The 20,591-nt window shown below is 40.8% G+C and overlaps 1 protein-coding gene across 1 annotated transcript in view; it reads right to left on the bottom strand.

The window, feature by feature from the left end:
- MAATS1 (MYCBP associated and testis expressed 1) overlaps positions 1-16,241 on the bottom strand; it is a 31,261-nt gene extending 15,020 nt beyond the window's left edge. Inside the window, exons 1-9 of the mRNA XM_029960676.1 lie at positions 16,170-16,241; positions 13,917-14,068; positions 11,011-11,094; positions 9,663-9,725; positions 8,558-8,739; positions 7,685-7,862; positions 7,182-7,339; positions 6,757-6,942; positions 6,445-6,587 (exon numbers count right to left, since the gene is read on the bottom strand). Coding sequence (XP_029816536.1) covers positions 6,445-6,587; positions 6,757-6,942; positions 7,182-7,339; positions 7,685-7,862; positions 8,558-8,739; positions 9,663-9,725; positions 11,011-11,094; positions 13,917-14,044 — 1,122 coding nt within the window. The 5' untranslated portion in view covers positions 14,045-14,068; positions 16,170-16,241. The remainder of the gene's footprint in view (positions 1-6,444; positions 6,588-6,756; positions 6,943-7,181; positions 7,340-7,684; positions 7,863-8,557; positions 8,740-9,662; positions 9,726-11,010; positions 11,095-13,916; positions 14,069-16,169) is intronic.
- Between the last annotated feature and the right edge of the window lie 4,350 nt (positions 16,242-20,591).

Genomic DNA, 20,591 nt, shown 5'->3' with positions numbered 1-20,591 from the left:
AAAATTGGCATGAACTTAATTTCTAACTCTCTAATAATTAATTCTCTAAGAATGCTTATAACTCTTTGCCTTTAACTATAGCTATAATGCTTGTTACTGTGGCTTAGAAACACTATGTATTCAGGAGATTTTATGAAGGGGTCACTTGAAGAGTGTATTGTCACTGTTCTGTGGCCCTTCCTCAGTGAAATGCCTTTGTACAATAGGCTATTACTGTTGAACCAAATGACCCTGGTCCCCTTCCTTGCAAAATATGTTTTGAAACTCTTCTCTGCTCATCTAAAACGGCCCAGCAGCCCAGTGGCACACACAGTAACTGTACAAGTGGACCAGGGACAAAAGGGAAACTAACTTGTCCAAGAACCTTTTTCTACCATGAAAACCCAAAGGCCCATTAAGAGCGGGGTTTATCTTGCTTGCGTCTCATCTTGCATCTGTTTGGTGGCAGATGCCACACCTCGTCAGCTAAAGCAGACTAGGAGTGGAAGTGCCATCACAGCCTCAGCTCTTCCAAGACCTTTTCAAACTGTTCAAAGAGCCAAAGCCCTGACAACTTCCCAACACAAGCCACTAAGAACTAGATATTTAGATTATTTCCAGCTGCACAACAGTGCTTGCCTGCTGCAGGACAGCACACTTCAGCTCACAAAAAAAGGGAAAAGAGTGCGTACATTTAAAGCTCCTTCAAAATTATAATCCTACTACTGTATGGGTTGGATCTGTACTCCTTATTATAGAAAGAACAGACATATTCCAGCATGGGAAAGTGTGCTTTTTCCTTTTTATTGCTTTCTCTCTCTCAAATGTTCAAATACAGTATTTCACTAGGGAAGGAAACAAAAAAAAAAGCTTTGGAAAAAAATTCAATGCTGAATTTCTCTCTCCTGTAATAGGAAATTGATGGCACTTAATTTAATTGTGAAATTAATCAAGTTTTGAAACTCCAGTGGCCATTGTACAAAACTCTTCTTGCATATTGGATCTGATCTTTCAGGTCAGGATAATGAATTGCTCCAGAAAAGGAGAGAGGTTTCTAGGTGGAGGGGATAAAATGCTTGATTATGGAAAGCTTCTTAAATGGCCCATGCTAATAATACAAGAATCAAAGCCTATAAACTGCTTTTAAGCCATGTGAAATGGTTATAGCTCAAAAATGTTGGGAGATTTTCTGAGCTGTTTTTTGTATGTGATGACCTTACGGCTCTCTGGTATGAGGATTATAACAGTGCTTGCTATGACTAATAAGGTGATTTGCATGACAGGGTGAGGGAAACAGAAAGAAAAAAGCTGCTGTAATTCTTCTGAAAACAATGGCTCCTATGTTTATTAGTACAATCTTGCATTCATAAGAATTTTTCTAATAAAACTGTAGCCTCCAAAAATGTTTCTTGCTAAGCAGAATAACAAAATACAAGCAGCATAACAACTTTTAAAGACAGAAAAATCTATGAGCTCTTCTGACAAGAAAGAATTCTTATTAATGTAGATTCAAGATATATTGCAGTTCCCAGAAGTGGTTTATGTTTTCATGTCAGCACAGTCTAATGTCTGCTTTGCTTTCTTTACTAAGTCAAAAATGTTTACCATTTGCTTTCTCTAATCTAAGGTTTTAAGATATATTACGACTTTAACGTATGAAAAGAAAAATAAAGTATGGGTTTTTTGCATAACTGGTTCTGCTTAACTTAGCAAGTTATGATTTTTCAAAAAAAAAGAAGTGAGACCCCAAGAATCACTGTAAAATACTTGGTTTAAAAAGATAAAAGTGCTAAATTTCTGAACAACATACTCCAAACATTACTGCCTATATATTACTCTAATTTTTCTGAGATAGACTACATTACTTTTTTCAGGTAGTGGGTTCAGAGTCAATGTATAATCTGGTTGGATTGGACAGTGAAGGACTATGAAATTCACGTCCTTTTAATTTTCTTGGCAAATGCAGTGAACAGCAAATGGCACTCATGCTTTTGGCCATACACCTCAGCTTCTTAGCAGCTCCTGAGAGAACTCTTGACAGGACAGTGGCTTAAGAAAAAACTCTCTGTTCAAAGAAATCATTCTTTAGATTCCTCCCTTATCTTCTCTGTGATCCTCTTCTTGTCACAGACACCAGGTATGTTTGATTTTCACATACAGCACAGAGTATACAGTCATGTTTCTCCTTCTTCCTTTTTGCACGCAAACACCGAAGGTGGGATCTCAGAATCCCAGAATCATTATCATCATCATGGCTGGGCTTCGCGAACGAAGATTTGGGAAGGACTCTACCCACATTTGCTGCAAGTGCACTGGTGGCTAAAAAGGCCAATGCGAGATAGACAAGTCCAGTTGCAAAAGGCACAGCAGAAAGACTCCTTAGGTGGTATCAACCAGACATGGTTCTTTCTGCATTGTCTTTTCTCCTCAAGAGTGATCCTGCGTGCGTTCTCAAAAGCATCAGCAGCGTTATGGATCGTGTGTCTCCAGACCTCCCAATTGGAGGCCAGAGTAGACCAGTTATGTTGATCAATATGGCCAAGGCTGAGATGTTGTTTCAGGGAGTCCTTGTATCTCCTCTTTGGGGCTCCTCTCTTGCGGCAGCCAGTGGCAAGTTCACCACAGAGCACAATTTTAGGGAGGCGGTGGTCCTTCATCCTGGAGACGTGCCCTGCCCAGCACAGCTGTGTTCTCAGCAACATGGCCTCAATACTCGTAACTGCTGCCTGTTCTAGAACAAACGTATTAGTCACATAACCTGACTAGTGGATGTTTAGGATTGTACGGAGGCAGAGGAATCCCAAAATCAATCAGGTTGGAAAAGACCTCTGAGATCATCGAGTCCAACCTACAACCAAATACCACCATGTCAACTAGACCATGGCACTGAGTGCCACATCCAGTCTTTCCTTAAACACCTCCAGGGACGGTGACTCCACCACCTGCCTGGGCAGTCCATTCCAATGTTTAATTACCCTTCCTGTGAAGAAATTCCTTCCAATGTCCAACCTAACCTCCCCTGGTGCAGCTTGAGGCTATGTCCTCTCATCCTGTCACTGGTTGCCTGGGAGAAGAGACTGACCTCTACCTGGCTAGAACCTCCTTTCAGGTAGGATCATCAAGGAGTGCAGCGTGGCTGCTGTATCTTGGCTGATCAAGACTGACATAATAGCTCTTAGAGCTTGTCTGAGCATGAGCCAACTAACACTGTGCTGGAGATCTGTTCTTGAAGAAATAACTGCTTAAACAAGCTTTCCTACACTTGGAAGTTGGCAGAGATTTTCTCCAGAGGCATTCTTGGTCCCTCTACACCTCTATCTCCTGCCAGCAACCAGATAAAGGAAAACAGATGTGGTGAGAGATGCACTTCATGCTGAGGTGAGAGGGTTTTTTGTTCAGGTCTCATCTTGATCCAACACTTTGAAACCACCTGACACTTCACCTTTTTTGAGTCACCACAGCATAGAGGGTCAGCCTAAAGTCATGTATTGTTCTGAACTAAGATGTCTTCTAGTATCCCCTCCATGCCTTGGTGTATTCACTTGCTAGTTGCATTTATTTCCTATAGTAGTTAGCTGTATTGGTATGTTATCTCTTTTAATGCCTTGGATTTTCACAAAAGGCTGTCTATATTATGGTTCACTGACATTCCTCTAAAGCACTGTTATCTGTGCTGGCTAGGAACTAGCTTTCCTTATCCTTTTACAGATCTGGCTTAGGATACAGATCGTTGTTTTTACTGTGAATCTTGGGTCACTCCTGTTTCTGCCATGTTTTCTTGGAGAATTATTCAAAAACTACTGAGTGCACATAATACTTATGCAAAAGGTTTCAGGATGGTCCTCAAAAAGTCTGCTTCTAAAATCACTTATTTTTTGCTTAGTTTCATGTCTGGAAGAAGCTGTTCTTATTCTCAGGAGGACACATATCCTTTTTGTAGTTCCCTGGAAAACTGCTTATCCCTTAAAAGCTTTAAGCTTAGGAATACTGTCAATATGTCAAACAAAAAGAAACATAATAAGGATGACTAGTCTTTCCACTTGTTTGGCCAGAGAAGCAAGCTTTGGAAACTTCTTTTATTAAAACTAAATCCTTCTGAGCCCAAAACCTAACATTCCTCTATTTGCTACTTGCTTTCACAGATTATCCAGGGAAAATGAAAGAAACTCATTCTGGAGCTAGATCACCATGTACTCTCTGAACTTTCTGGAGTTTCACTTTGTTTCTAGGATTATGGAATAAAAAATAGAGATTAAGTGTGCTAGAAGAGCACTAAAATAAAGCTTTCGAATAGAAAACTGGTTTGGCTGCTCAGCTATAGAAACAAGGCAAAGCAACACAGTGCCCTTCTAAGATGATCCCTAATTGCCTGCTTTAAACTTCTTTCTTACTGTGTGTGATGGAGGTTTGTTGGCACAATTGGGACTGCTTAATCCAAGAGGTCAGAGAGCTGTCCTCTCAGGGAGGATCCTCCTAAATTCTGTTAATGCAAGCACTCTGCACCTTCTGCTGCTCTGGTTTTGACAGCTCCCGTAGCTCGTGAGATGGACCTGTGTCAGGGAGGCTTTGCTTAGCCAGGACATGCTACAGCCACCAAACTTAAGAAGAAAAAGCCTGTGATGAGAGAAGTGACCAGTAACAGCACCACAGAGCTGAAGTGCTAATTAGGGCAGTAATATCTTATTGCTCTGAACAGAAACTTTATTTAAATTTAATGGTTGCTGAGGCAGTCTGGGTGTTTCACAGTGTCAGGACCAACACAGCTGTTTGTCTGGACCAACCAGTCTGGTGTCTACTTCTGTGTATCCAAAAGCAGCAGTTAAATTTTGCAAAATGGATTTATTTTATCACTTTTGCCTGCAAAGGAAATGGTTTGTGATTTTAAAACAATATACATTTTGCCATTTTGTGGTGGGGAACTGAGTATTTGTTATGTTAGCCTCTCAGTTGCTACAAATCAATGTAGACCAAGTGATCTACACAGATTTAAGAAAGAAAATGTGCAGAATTGTCTGCATTTGTTCTGCATTCCATCTTCCTTTGGCCACCAGTTTTTCTTTGAAGAGACATTATTGTGTGAGCAGCCAGCATTAGGGCATACTTCTTCTCTGTGACTACAGTTTAGACACTTCGCCGTAGTCTTTCAATGAGAAGTATTTTGAACAAACAGAATATAATTACTGTAATTGGAATTAGACTCTGAAAGCTTGGACTAACATCCTGCTGCCTATGAGAACCATGTTATGATCCATGTTATACAGTCACTTCCTGAATTTTATGCAAAATGCACTCAAACTCTAACCCCTTCAATACTACCGTGTCCATAAAACTATGAATTTTGTCCATAGTTCTTAAACAATTCCTGTGGCAATCAAGATTTTCTTTGAAAATTTTCCTTCTGGATAATAATGAGATGCAACATTTCATCTTTTACAAGATCCGGCACAATATAAATTTGAGAGAATATAACTGATTTTTCAGAACAAGATTTCAATTTAAAATTCATTAGTAGCAGGTTACTGTCTGCTTTCAAATCATTATTAAATTACACTAAACCAAAAGAGCTATACATACATATATGTGTGTGTGTGTGTGTGTGTGTGTGTGTGTGAAACTTGCCAAGCTTTACAAATGAGAATCACTATTTTTCAGGGATACAGCAGCCAGCCAAGAATATCCCTGATTTTTCAAAAAGGTAACCCTCGACAGCATCACAAGAAGTGTACTTAAAAGTACATGTAATTTACAAATATTGTGATTGCAGATGCAAATGAGGTACTTCTTTCCTCAGTGGTTAATTGCATATATGGACGCCTCATCTGCATGAACAATTGGGATAAATTAAGATATGCAAAGCACTAATAGCATGTTTGCAAATCAGATGCTGTTCTTAGGGAACAACAGTGATGTGCATCCACCATTCTGATCTGATTTTAAGAGTGGGGTCATTTTAATAATGCTTTGCTGAAGGTGTTTTTACAATAGGTATTTAAAATGTAAATTTTTAAAAACACACAGAATTTTTAGAATATGAATCCAGATTTGCCTTCTTTAATTATGAGTAGTTTGACAGTGTAGATAATAGGTTTACCACTTGTGTATCATAAAAGTAAGGGTGAAATAAGAATGAGAAAATGGCAGGTGAGAATTTCAAACTGGCATAACACATTCCAATCCAAATACCTGATCTGCAGGAAGACAGAAGCTGCCATGCTGGTTTCTATAAGATTGAAGCAAAAGCACAAATATTAGGGAGTAAGAGTATTGACAGACTGAGTTCCAGAGCAGTACTGGTCATACCTACAACAGTCCACATGTTTGGTCCATTCTGTCCTTGAAGTTGTCTTACAGAAAATAAGAATTTAGCACAAAAAATTGGGAAAAAGCTTACACGTCTTCCCAATTGCATTTATGAGCAGTTCAAATCTAAGAGAAACTGATATGCTGCTGGATGCAGCTCCATACCTGGTGAACCTGTGCCAGCTCTGCCTCTAGCCTTGCTGACCTTCTAATAAAGCCAGTCTTAGTGATAATGCACTTAGGTTTTGGAGCTTTAATCTTGAGCTGGATAACAGAATCTGGGAGAGATGCTTCCAGTTCACACAATCCTAAGATTATAATACAAACAAAGATTATAATACATTCAAAGATTATAATACATTCAAAGATTATAATACAATCAGTGATTAAGTAATGGAGTGTTGAGGAGAGACATTTGAGTTTTGTTAATATCTCAATTAAATATCTCCCACAATTAAGTGTTCCAAAATGCCTTACCTGCAAAGGTGTTAAGATAGAAGTTTTTCACCACATAGCAGTCAGAAAAATTGTTGTCTGGGAAAAACCCAATTCTAGACAAAGGTGCGTATGTTTCTGATGAAAAGTCAGTATATTCTTTGATGATATCTCGTCTATCCAGCTTTCCCATCATATTCTTCCTGTTAGCTATCAGTTTCCTGAGCACTGAAAAGGAAATAGTAATGTGAGAAGGTTCATACAAATAGTTCTGTAAAAGCCATATCTTTGGAAATTCACGAGAGCTTTTGCTAGATAATACAAAGACGTGACAGACCAAATGCTGGCCATGCATATCAATATTGTGGATGCAATCTGTTTCATTTTGAACAGACTACAACCTCGTGAAAATAGAAATGTCTGAAAACTAAGTCTCATACCCCTCTCTCTCTGTCTTTCGAACTTACTCAATGCACAGTTGTGCCGAATCTTTTTTATTTTCTCTTCTCTAGCCCTCTGGCGATTTTGCCAGTAGTCACACAAGCGCTTGGCATCCACCTTATTCTGATTCTCCTCTCGCCTCCGCAGCATCCTCTTTAAGACTTCCAGTCGAACCTTCTGCAACCTGTAAGGAAAGAAAAGGTCAGGTATTATCTACTGTACTCTGCACTGTTCTGTGCAACACTGTCATCATCAAATCCTACTCACCAACGGACTACTTCCCAAATAGTTCATAGTGCACATCTCATATTCAGTCTTTCATTTTAAAAAGTGAGTTAAGCATTGGTGAAATGTAAGGCAGTAGCAGTCTCTTAGATTAAGTTCAACGAAAATATCCCTTCCCAAAATCAGGGATTTTCACAGAAATATAAGGCTTGTTGTACCCTTCAGCCAATCCCCTAAACCTTTTTGCTCCTTTTCTATTCAGCCAAAAATTAAAAGAAATAAAAGAGTATAATTGGACTCCTACTTTTCTATTTCCTGTTCTCTAAAGGCCCACTCCTTCCTTTCCATTTCCTCCATCATTTTCAACCTCTTCGCGGTGTTTGAGGGACTGTCCATGGGTGGAAGAGATGCTTCCCATGCACGTTTTTCCCGGGCGCGGTCGATTATCTCCATCTCTTCTAGTCCTGCTGGTAGCCCCCGGCCTTGCAGGGACAAGAATCATTAGCTCTTTAGGAGAATGGTAAATCCCACAAGTAGCCACCACCAAAAAGTATTAGAGGGTGGATGGGCACAAGCCCTTGTGTTAAACACAAGAAGAACTGTCAAAAGCCAGAAGTAAATACTTCTAAGGCTGGTAAAATTCTACAGCATGAGGAATGGTAGGGCCTGCAGTTGCCATAGTTCAGTTGACATCAACACTGGCACTTCATTCCTCTACTGCAGGCTGCAAAGGAAGAAAACCTTCCCTAGGAAGACACTTTCTTTGGTATGTCCAGTGTCCATCATCATTGCAGGTGAGACACTGGGAGCTGAGAATCACAGGTATATTCTGGGGCAGCAGTCCTTATACTGTTTTAGGGGAGTTTTTTACTGATATTCAACTCAGAGCAGCTGAAGAACAGTAGGTAAACAGAAAAACTGCTCCTAGTTTGTATTTGTAAAACATGACCTTTTTACACTGAGTGTTCTCAAAACTGTTCATGGAATGCCCCAGAACGGCGCCATTAAGTAGGAAAATATCATACATATTTTAGAAATAGATAAAATAATTGCCTCAAAGGAACACAACAAAGGACTGCCAAAGCTGGCAACAGACTTGAAACCTGACACTGAAAAGAGAAGAACCTCCTAAAGAGGTGACATGATAATTATAATTTATTTTAATTTCACAGCTCACCCCAAGTGAGTGTAGCAAGAGTCAGAAGTTCGGGGACTGAGCCACCGTGAACTATATATTCAGGAGAATAGGGATCTGTCTGGGCTTCACCATCCCTGTAATCTGTTTGAGTACCCAAAGTTCGGAACATGGGGCCAAAGACGTGGCTGTCTTTTGTAGCTGAATGAACATATGGCTCTGTCCTAAAAAGAGATGCAAGAAGGAAGAACCTTTGTCATATTAATTAAAAAAAAGCGAACAAACAAACAACCCCAAAAAAACCCAAGACAAAACAAAACAAAGATAAACCAAAACAGAAACACAACAGTCAGCCAAAGGGAGGATATCCAAATGTGTTTTGTTTTATCTTAACATTGCTCCCATTGATGTTAACTCCATTATCTTTAGTAAAAGCAGACTGAGGCTTTCCTCTGAAACACCCTCCCTAGGTAAACAATCCAGAAATCTTCTGGTTTCAGTGCTCACAATTATTACATATAAATCTTTCCTATGTATCCATTCTAAAGCATTGCCTTTAATGGACACAAAAAGTAACTAATGGTTGACTGTAACATGAAGGACTACTTCAATTTAGCTTACATATTTTTCTTTCCAACAATTCCAGAATAGAAATTTAATTCTGATATAAGCATGTGCAATTTCCATTGACTCTACTAGGAACTGAATTTTCTTATGTGACCTCAAAATTTGATACCCACATTATACTACTTCATGGATGCTCTACACACTGAACAGTATTGTATCTATCACACAGATTATAACAAAATACCAGATTTTCCAACAATATTGCTGTACTGGAGAATCTTCTTTGCAACCGTATCTCTTCTAAGATTCAGAGACACTTAGCTTAGGCCTCATAAGCATAAAACACTTGAGGCACGTCCTTTACTCACAAAGCACTCTTTATATACTACAAGCAAATTCTGAAAAAGTCTGTCACCTGTTTCCTCAATAATTCTCAATGGTGAACAGACCCTCACCTCTTAAGAAGTTCTTCCCCTCGGTTCATTATGAAAAATACTGGTCACCAGCTAAATAGTTGCCTAATCTTTTCCTGGTGAGATGTGACCCATTACAACAGTAATGTCCAGAAGTCACTACTTACTTTGTTATTTCATAAGCAACATCTAAGGGAACATTTAGTGGAAGCGGCTTATCAGAGAGAGTGCTGAAAAAAACAGAATGAATGTAAGAGATGAGTGTAAAAGATCATTATAGTTTAGAAAAACTGCAGTCCACTAATTCCAGTGGAGTTACACTGATTTTACAGGTTCTGTATTTGCATGTTTAAGAATTGTACCTGAATATTAAGTAATTCTTTCATAGCTAAGGAATAACAGACTAGGATTAAGAATAAGATTCACTAGTAGGATTAAGTGTTACTGTTATGTTAAAGCAGAAAGTAGAACTGTAAAACAAGACAATAATTAAAATCAGTTTTGAGTGTGCTCACAATATTTTGTTCATGTTTCACTAATTAGTTTACTTTTTTCACTTTGAGTTTTTGAGAGGGCAGTTTCGGGTTTTTTAATAACTGCTTGAAACGCTGAAATGAATTCCTACGATTAGCTGATAAGGTAAACTGTTTTGGACTTATCTAATTTGATAGTTTCCTTTTTTGCAATATTTTATGAGGTATTTTGAAAGTGATGGGGCTCAATTAAATATTGATAATTCCTTCACAAGCATTCTTATAGTTTGCATATTGCAGTTCACTATTGATGCCTTTTGGAGACTTTAAAGCTTAATTTCAAATTGCAGAAGATAAAATTGTTCTTTTTTTAATTGTTGTTAAAGGAGCCATAAAGGACTTCAATTTATTAAACTTGGTAATTTTTTTATATTTAAAGTGGACATAGTGGCCAATCGGTGCTGACTAAAATAGTGAATGTAATTCAAAGTGTATATGACTAAGTCAAGAATGTTTATATATGCTAGCTGCTGGTTCAGATCTTGAGTCCATTCCTGACCTGCAGCATCATTCTGGAAGGAGCAGAGCAGTCCTGCAGTAGAGGACACTGATGAAAAGTTAATCACCCATTGATGAAAAGTTAATCACCCATTGCTGTTCCTGGCAGAAACTAGGAGTTAAAAGGTTCCTTCTTAAGAAGACAACTTTCTAGGGGTCTGGAGAACCACAATGACTTTGTAAGTATCCTCCTTTGCACAGGAGGATCTACAGTCCAAATCTTTCTACAAATAATTATTAAGTATAGAATGTCTGGTATATCTGCCTATCTGGTAAATCAATGGCTGAAAATTTTGGCATAGTGTAAATTTAAAAAAGATCTTGTGATTTAAGATTTGGTTACTATTTAAATTTTCTATATCAGTGATCAAAGAACTGACAGAAAATACAGAAAAAATATTAAAGGCTCTGGTCTTTTCTTAGGTGCTCTTTAAACTGCACAGAAGCAAGCTTCTGAACTGTTTTAAACCAGTTCATTCCTTACTGTACAAAATATTTGTAGCGATTCCTTCCATCAACTTCAGGATCTTCATACACAATCTGAGGTATCTGAAGAGAAGACTGAGCTCTGAAAGCCAAAATACAGGATATAATTAAAGAAGTACATTCAGAGTATTTCTGACCTTTTTTCTTTGTGCCCTTTTTTAAAATTTTCTCTCTCTCATCTGGTTGCACAATCCAACATGCATCACACTATTGCCCAAAATCCCCACACTTATATAAGCAATTATATTTTGCTTTTTTTCATACTGATCTATGTAACAAAACAGTTTGACACTTTATGTATATTGCCCACTATGTATTGTCCAGAAATGGTTATTTGCTGCCTTTATTAAAACTTTCTTATGCCCTTGTTATGGAAGGGATTGGCCACTTGTACGCGCTTGACTTTGTAAAGTAAAACTACTTTTATTGGGAGTAGAGGGAGCAACCTCATTTCCTTAAGAGTTAAATGCTTCCCATGACAGAAAACATGTGTAAAGGAGTAGAATGAGCAAAGGAGAGGACTACCACTTTCTACCTTTGAAAAACAGCTAAATGGATTTTGAGCAAATGTTGAAAATTTTAGAATCAGCACTTTCAATTTGAATTCTCCAATGAAGGAGAAAAATTAGGAATGACAATGTGAATGTTTCAAAACCTATGCTGGAACAACCATATCTTTTGCAAGAATCCTCTTTCTTCATTTTTTTCCCACCATTTTGAAATTCAAATAGGCAGACTTTAATTTTTTCACTGTAACACCTTGAAGAGTTTTCTTTAAGGCAGTCTGTGAGAGAATGGGAAGAATTGAGTAATTTGAAAGCTATACATGAAGATTGCTATTTGATTTTACAACCACTGCATACTCTTCTTAACCTGCAAGGTGGTTAAACACAGAAAACAGAAGTTCTTCCAAGAGAAGCTGTGGATATCCCATCCCTGGAAGTGTTTAAGGCCAGGCTGGATGGAGCTCTGAGCAACCTGGTCTAGTGAAAGGTGACCCTGTCCATGGCAGGGGGATTAGATGATCTTTAAGGTCCCTTCCAACCCAGGCCACTGGCAATCCTGAAGGATGGGTTTTTCCTAAGACCACTTTTGCCAACTTGTAAGACTTCTGACCTTTAGATGTATGGGATTGTGGATGCTGGAGTTGGTTGCTGATGCCTAATTTTACATACAAAGGTATATTTACAGAGATGCAATTGACAGTACATAACATTGCTTGACAGCTGGGATCAAAACAGAGGATTGCATGCTGAGATCAGGCATTGCATTGCATGCTTTTCAAAGACCTCATCTAAGTCCTGCAAACTGTGCTGTGGAATTTGGGGAGCCACAGTACGGTTACCTGCTACAGGAAAGCCTAGAGAGAGATACTTCATTAACCTCCCGTGACACACAATTTACTGCCAAGGTAAGTTTAAAGTCATCTCTTCCCAGGGCTTTCAGTCATATCACATAACGAAAGAGAGGGGAGTATTTTGAGATGCAGTGTGGTAACCTGACATACTTGCTCAGCACTAATCAAACTATTATTGTGAAGTTGCGTTTGTAATTCAAATGAGTTAATTGAGCTGATGGCTAGTTTCACTAGCTGACTCTTTAAATATCAGACTGTTGCTCCATCCAGATGGATTTGTGTTTCATTCAGCACAGGTGGGCACTTATTCTTATGATCTAACTTTATTAGCATAAGCTGTTCATCCTATTATGGTATAGTACAGGCACAATGGGAACCCAGGGAAATAGCCCCTTTTATTCCACAGATCCTGCCTCTTGCATGTCCTTGACTTATTCTTGCTGACTTGGCTGAAATAAATGAGCATTTATTCCTGGTAACCTTGCAGAGGCAATGCAACTACTGAGAAGACAGCTGGGAAATATTCTGTCTTCTGTATCAGCAGCGCTGTCAATCAGTGCAGGTTGAAACAGAGGGGATGTATTTCTCATTTTTTTTGTTAATTGCAAGACATTTTGCAAATACATGTTGTTGAAATGTAAATCAATTTTAAAGTAGCACAGATGCCAAATAAGTTGTTACAGAATAACAGGCAAAATATAAGAAGCCACTGAGGTTTCCATGTGCTGGGGACAGTTTGAAATACTGAAAACAGCAGTAAGGAAAAAATACTCTAAAAATACTTTATTATGTAAATAAGAAAAATATGCTTTTGAAACTGAACAAAACCAGGTATGAAATCCACTGTATCACTCTTAAAGATCTCTGATTACCATCTGGTATGTGGTAGAACTCAGTTACCAGCAACCCCAGAGCATGCATCATCTGAAAAGCCCATGGTCTAAAGTTAGTTTGTTAAAGCAGAAAAAAAACTTTGAAAACAACTACCTAGGCTGATGCCTGCAGTCTTTAATACAGCTGTATGAGGACTTAAAAAAATCATGTGGTGCAGCAAAACATATAAATGTTTTTTTAAATATTTGCTGAATCAGAAGCCCAAATGGTGATGCCAGGAGAAAGTTCAACTAAAAAACCCCTGCACCCAGCATGTGGTGCCCTGATTCAGACCCCAAAGACTCTTGAACAAACAGCAAAAACAACCTAACCAGCTGCAATTGCATGGGACTAAAATGAAACAGCTCCCACTGAAGTAACACACGTGAGTCACTGAAATCTTCATAACTCATCTGATCTATAAGAGATAGAAATAACTCTCTTTTCTTTCACAGCAACCACTGCAAAGTAGATAGCACAGGGATGAAGGAATGTGCAACATCCACCCTGTAGGAAACAGATGGGTAACCATACTCCACAACAGCTGCAATCTCTTAATTTCGAGGGAAATATAAGTAGGAGCAAATTGCAGTCATCTCCACTTCAGTGTGCACGGGCTTTTGTTGGTTTTGTTTGTATGTTCATTTTAAATTATCCAACCATAGAACACTTACACAGCAAGCTGCTGAAGAGCCTCCAGGCCCTGCTGAGCCCTCCATCTTCGAGCAATAAATGCAGGCACTGGATCTTTGCCCTTCAGACACAAACTGCAGGCTGGAAAATGAATCAATCCAGTAGCCATACTTCTGAATATAGGTGCTTTTACCTAGTGTTTGTGTGGACACAAAGAAGAGAGGCAGTAATTTAGCTATTTCAAACAGCACTAAAGAGATCAGAATTTCATCCTTCTGTGATTTACAGGACATTTGGGATGGGAAAAGAAGGCAGCATACGTATGCTAATGATGTCAGCTGGTTAGATGGTACTTCTCAAGATGTGGAGCATACCAGACTAGCAGCAGATGCACAGATTTGTCTTCCGGCTGTTTTCCAGTGCTAAACTTATACTTAAAATCGAAAGGTCTAACGCTTTGTTACATAAAGAAGTTAGTGTGCAGTAACTGTGAATGTGCAGCAATGTGAACTTCTAGCACATTACCCCATGTAACTCCCTTCTATTTCTAGTGCTCCAGAAATTAAGTAACATATTCCACTTACAGAGTAAAGTTACATTATTTTATGCTGTAACAATTTTAGCATTTGTTAAAAATATCTCAATGGAAGCTAGCACACAAAAAATGATCACATTAAAAATCTACACCCTTCCATTTAAGCACTAATTTCCCTGGGTAGATATGCCTTAAATCACTAAATTTACGGCTGCCAATAAATCTTTGCAATCGTGACTCAAGTGTAAGTGATGTAGCTATATTGGCTTGAGCTTCTGTAAAGACTGAAATAAGAATTGAATCATGAATTGCCCCTTTCATTTCAGTAGGTGCTAACTCAGATGCATATAGGGTAGTGGTGACTTCAAGTGCACCAACTCATTGGAGTCTAAGACAGTATTAGTTGATGAAGATATAGGCACCCTACCATGAGTAGCTGCTTGTTCTGCATGAGACTGCATTTTGTTTTATTTCTCTTCAAAGGGAGTCCAACTTTCAAGAGTTTGGAATACCCCATCAACTCCTACTACAACCTCTGCCCATCCCATTTTGTGAAGCTATAGATAAAGGTTGAGGTGTTTTGAATTGCGAATTATGCACTTGCTGATTCATTTTAAAACATGATTTATACAAGTTGGAGTCTACCACCATACCCATCCACACCATTACACCTATGAGATGACAACTTCAGTGACAGTATGCCTGCTTACTTTGTCTGGCCTGAACTTTATCACAGCCATACTGTAGCAAGGGTCTCTCTGATGACAGGTAGTGTTCCCAGCTCCACGTGCATGTCTCTCCACAGAGAGGCAGACAAATACGTGGGTTTCTTCAGGCAGATATAAAAAAGAGTCTGAGATAATGGAGTAAGAGACATCCAAAAACATTCTTCAAAAACACATTCCTTGACTCCAGTATTGGAAAGCTGTTCAGGGATTTTCTCCTTGCTGTACAGCAATGGAGTTTGAGTTCAGAATATCTGCCCTCGCAGCCCCAGTCAAATGCATAGCTTCAGGAGGACTCTTTGTTTGAAATCCAGTTCATTGTGCAGTTGTACCAAGCCTGTTTTCCTTTGGCACTCTATGTCAATCACTGCTGTCTAAAGGGCAACTGCAACTCCCACAGACATGCCCTGGCTGGTTTTAAACCAGCCAGGGGGCAATACTGATAGCAGAGGAGCAACTGAAGTAGAGAGCTAAGCATGGGCTATCTAGATAAGGGCTTAGCTAGAAGTTAAACTGTGCTAAACCAGTATGAAGAATCAGGATGGATTTGCAGTCTTTATAGGCTGCTTAGCTGTTGCTACCTATTTCATTTTAGTCCAAGTACACAATGTTGATCTGTAGTGTAAGTATATCCCCAGGTAAGTGAGGAGGCACCGTGTGAAATAACACATTTTAACAGCTCTGCTCAGACAACAGCCCAACAACTGTCCAGCTATTTTATTAATCTAAATAACATATACAAGCTATACTTAACAGCATTTGGAGATGGTCTATTAAAAATACTGACAAACAATTTAGGAAATTACTCAGAACGTGAAACTGGGTATTTCTAGGCTCCTGTTACTGAGTCACCCTAGGCCAGCAATCATGGTTACTCTCTCTGTTGTCTTGTTTTATTTAAAACTGCTTCCTTTTCTTTGTGTTTTGCTGTATTAAGGGAGCAGCTCAGGACTGAGACAGAGTTTCTATCCATGTGTATGCACGCACAGAAAAATACAAGGTGCACATGTGAGCTGTCTTTGGCCAACACCTACCACTTTATCACCAAGCTGAGTGTGGACATTGACTTTGAATGGTCCTTCTCACTTGACAGTGTGTACAGAGGTCTGAAACGTAAGTGAACAAATGAAAGTAGTTACATATTTGAAGAATCAGCACAAATCGTCAGGCTATGCTTCCCTCTTTTGAAGTCTGGCCATACGACGGTATAAAACAAACTAGGAAAGAAAAAACTGACGTACGTATCTCTACATCAAAAAAATTCCACCATCACACAAATGAGGCTCAGAGCTGAAGTACCAGTGTTCAGTAGAACACGCACTACTAGAAAAATCTACTGTTTTTGGAAGCCCTGCCAACCTAAACAGAAAACGTGAAGACATGAAGCATTAAAAGGTGCACTGGTAATCAATGGAAGTACCATACTCTACATGATGCTCTCCTCTGGGACACAAAGCTGGCTTTGCTTCAAGCCCGCAAATGTTTCATCGCCCCGAGCCTCCCCCGGTAACTTCGCTACTACTGCCGCCAGCTCTACCCCCTTCCCGCTCCCAGGGTGGCACCCACCCGCCCGGTCCCAGCCTGCCTCCCTGAGAGCTCAGCGACAGCCCGGCCCTCCGGCAGGGGAGGCCGGGCAGAGCGGGAGGTCGCCGGGCAGCACAACCGCTTCCCGGCCGCGCGCCCAGCCGCCCGCCTGAGCGCCGCTCCCGCAGAGGGTGTCGGGCGTGGCGCGCGCCGCTCCCGTACCGTAGGCAGGAGGTCCGGCCGGAGCCGTCCCGGCGGCGGGGCTCGCACGGCTGCCGTTCCCATGCCACGGCGGGCGGGCGGGGCCGGGAATGTCCTGCCCCCCCGGGACGGTGCTGCGGGAGGGCCGCTCCTGTGGGCGGTGGTGGTGACTCTTTGAGGAGGCGGCGTGGCGCCTCGGGGCTTTCCCCCGCCGCGCTGCTGCTCCCGCTCCCTCGCCCGCTCCCTGTCCCTCCAGCTCCCCGTGCCGCGGGCTGCCGTTCCTGCTTCCCGCTGAGCCCTCCCGCCTCCATCTTGTGCCGCCGCCGGGGGAGCGGCGCTGGCGCGGGGATCGGGCTGTACATTGAGGAGGATGGGGCGCGCTCGAGGGGGGCGGGGAAAGGAAGGACATACATATTTTAGCTTTTTAACAGCTGCTGCTGAAGTTGTTTTATGTGATGCTCCCCAGTCCCCCTGGACTCTCGCTTAGTGCTTAAGAAATCTGGTTTAGCAGTTATAGTTAGGGACAGGATTCAAGCCTGGGTATTCTTATTCCTGGCTTTGCTTGTTATCACTTAGGACTTCTGCAGCCATAACGTGGTGAAAGCGAGTCCAGAGAAGGGCAACGAAGCCGGTGAAGGGTCTGGATCACAAATCGGCTGGGGAGCTGAAGTTGTTTACCCTGGGGAAAAGCAGGCTCAGGGGGGACCTTAGCACTGTCCACTACCTGGAAGGAGGTTGTAGCCAAGTGAGAGTCAGTTCCTTCTCCCAGGCAACTAGCGACAGGATGAGAGGACATAGTCTTAAGCTGCACCACGGGAGGTTTGGGTTGGATATTAGGAGGAATCTCTTCACAGAAAGGGTAATTAAACATTGGAATGGACTACCCAGTGAGGTGTGGTCACCGTCCCTGGAGGCGTAAAAGAAAAGACTGGACATAGCACTCACTGCCCTGGTCTAGTTGAGCTGGTGGTGTCCGGTCATGGGTTGGACTCAATGACCTCCGACATCTTTTCCAACCTAATTGACTCTGTGATTCGGTGAAAATAGGCTTAGTATTTACTGCCCAGAGGGGCTGCATGTATTTTTGCATCTGTAAAGCATCTGGAGAGGCCTGTGCAAAGCATTACAAATAAATATTGCTTTTTGCAAAACACTGCTGTTCTCATAAGGAGGAGGCCATCCCCTTCTATGAGGAGCAAAGTTGGAAGCTTCTTCATGCTGCATGTTAAAAACAGAAAGGGCTAATGCTTTTGTGAACATAAGGAGATTTGCAGGCAATGCTACCTTGGAATAGGACATAAAAAGCAGTGAAACTGCAAATGTGTCCTGTCCTCTGCCTATAATCTTGAAGCAAGTCCCCTATGTTAGTTATGTATAAAACTGTATATCAAAGGGTTATTCACAGCTTGCCATGTCTGACATAGAATTTTTGCCCCTCAGTATCTCATCACAGGAGAGCAACATTAGGACTGTGGTTCCAAATTCCTTGGCTCTGGGAATTTACTTGTCGACAATTCAACTTTGAATGCTGGTTTACTTTCTTAAAGGCCCATCACTTGCTGGAAGCAACAACTTTGTTAAGTTATTTGGTCAAAATGGGTAAATTGAAGCTGTGGGTCTGAACTAAGAAATGCTGTCACAACTTGAGGTTTTCTGACAGACATATGTAGGATGCGACTTCCCATGATGGATTGATCCTGAAGATATCCAGCAGGTTGTAAAGGCCCTCATTTTACTAAAGAGCTTTACAGTGTGACACCTTATTGTAATTATTGACACAGGCAGCAAAAGTCACTTTTTAGTAGTTGCCCACCATTTCTTGTGATCGAGTTCAATTTTCCTTTCTTGTATCTCATTTCATTGAAACTCCATGACTCCTTGCTGAAATTTTTCCATTCTGAACATCTGCCTTGAGGTAATGAGGTGTGTAAACTGTACTTTGGCCAAAAAATTATTCTTTGTTGGCTCCACCCTCTCACATTTTTCCACTTTAAGGTTTTCAGAGATGACTGGATACAGGTGGCGTGGACTTTTTTTTTTTTTCTGATGGGGAAAGAAACCAGATGGAAACCAAGTTGAGAAGGAACAATGGAACAATTAAATGCATTCTTGAGAGTACTACAAAATGCCAGGGGGTAGCCTAACAGATAAGTGCTCTCTGGAGTTGTGGAAAACTAAAAAGCTGCATTCCCACTATTTAACTGCATTAAATTGGGTTAAATGTAAGATGTTGCTCCCTTTTTCCTTGTTCACCATCAGCTGCCTGGCCCCGCTGCTTCTGATCTGTCAGTGTTGGCAGCTGAAAGACCATGTAGCGAACCAATTCAGGAGACTGATGTGCCTGAAAACTAATCTGTCAGAAAATAAAAGTTTTCAGGTCACTGCATAGCTGCCTGAAGACTAGTACTCACTCATGGGAGGTGACAGGTATATGTGTCTGGCTGAGCCAAAAAGCTCAAGGTTCAGGTTCATGGAACTTGCTTAGAGTGTGTGCATGTAAAATATTGGCTAATTTTTAACTAGTATTTCCAAGAAATCTCTGTGAACTACAGGTGTGGAGAGTGGACAGCCTTACAAGTGTTGAAAGTTGCGTTGATTGTTACTATGTCAAATGTTCTTTGCCTGAAATCATATTCCTGTGGACCTGAAGCTGTGTCAAACCTGGCCAGGGCCCCTGGCACACTGGTGTGTGCTGTGGAATATACTGCCATGGCAAAGTGGTGAGGTTTGGTCTGAATCATTCTTTCTTTATTTATTTATTTTTAATGTAGATCAGCCATGTCCAAAGGAAAAGATCACAAAACACAAAAGACTGTGAGAATGTTTGATCCCAAGCATTAAACTTTGGCAACCTAGTCTCTGACCAGCACTTTGGAAAAGGGGCTCAAAGCTTATCTGGCAGGTTAGTCTGTCTGTGTCAGGGACATATCCTGTTGCTCTGGTGAAAGTGAGCTGAAGGCAACTAAACTGTAAGCAATCAAAAAAGATTCCTGTTTCCTACAAAAGAACTTGATTGATGGGCTTTCTCCTCAAACTTGTGGGCTGTAGAGTTGGGTTGGTTTTGGTTTTTTGTTTTACTTTTTCATTAATTACTTTTCCAGAGCAAGACTGTGTAGCTGAGCTGAGGTGCTGTCTAGCTGATTATTTTTTTTAATAGCCACTTGGCTCTAGGGGACACCAGGTGCTCAGATGTATGAGTAAAACTGTCCACACCCTTGTGAGTTACTGCTGGATTAACTTTGCCAGTGCATAGCATGTTGCAAAACTGCAGAAAAGTGCACTACTTTAGCTGCCTGTGACAGAGGCTGAGCCAAGTGCATTTTACCTCACATTAACCTTGAGATAAGATGGTGTAATTTGCTGCAAGGTGAATTACTGCTACTCTGTTGACGGACTTGTTATGCTGTGATGACTTGCTGATGTGTTCGAACTGTAAAATCAGACAAAGGGAAGTAGAAAATTTATGCAAGGAAGGTAGGATTAGGCACTAGGTGAGAGCAAATAGTAGCTGGACAAAGAAAATATGGATTGGACATGAAAGTGTAATTTTAGAGGAGAAACCTGACTGGCTGAGCAAAGAAAAATTAATAGGAGGGTGGGGTGGTAGAGAACCAGTGTGCAGGGGTGGAGGGAGAGACAAGGTGAGCAGCCAGTAGAGCAGAACTGAAGTGGTCTGGACAAGAAAATGGGAGACCTAGGTGAGGAGCTGAAAATGTGGGGAACGGTGTGGA

The sequence above is a fragment of the Manacus vitellinus genome, unplaced genomic scaffold (assembly GCF_001715985.3).
Source record: "Manacus vitellinus isolate BGI_N305 unplaced genomic scaffold, ASM171598v3 scaffold_28_pilon, whole genome shotgun sequence".
In the NCBI taxonomy this organism is placed as follows: Eukaryota; Metazoa; Chordata; class Aves; order Passeriformes; family Pipridae; genus Manacus; species Manacus vitellinus.
Note: the sequence above shows the minus strand (reverse complement) of the source record. Positions and strands in the feature narration are given on the sequence as shown.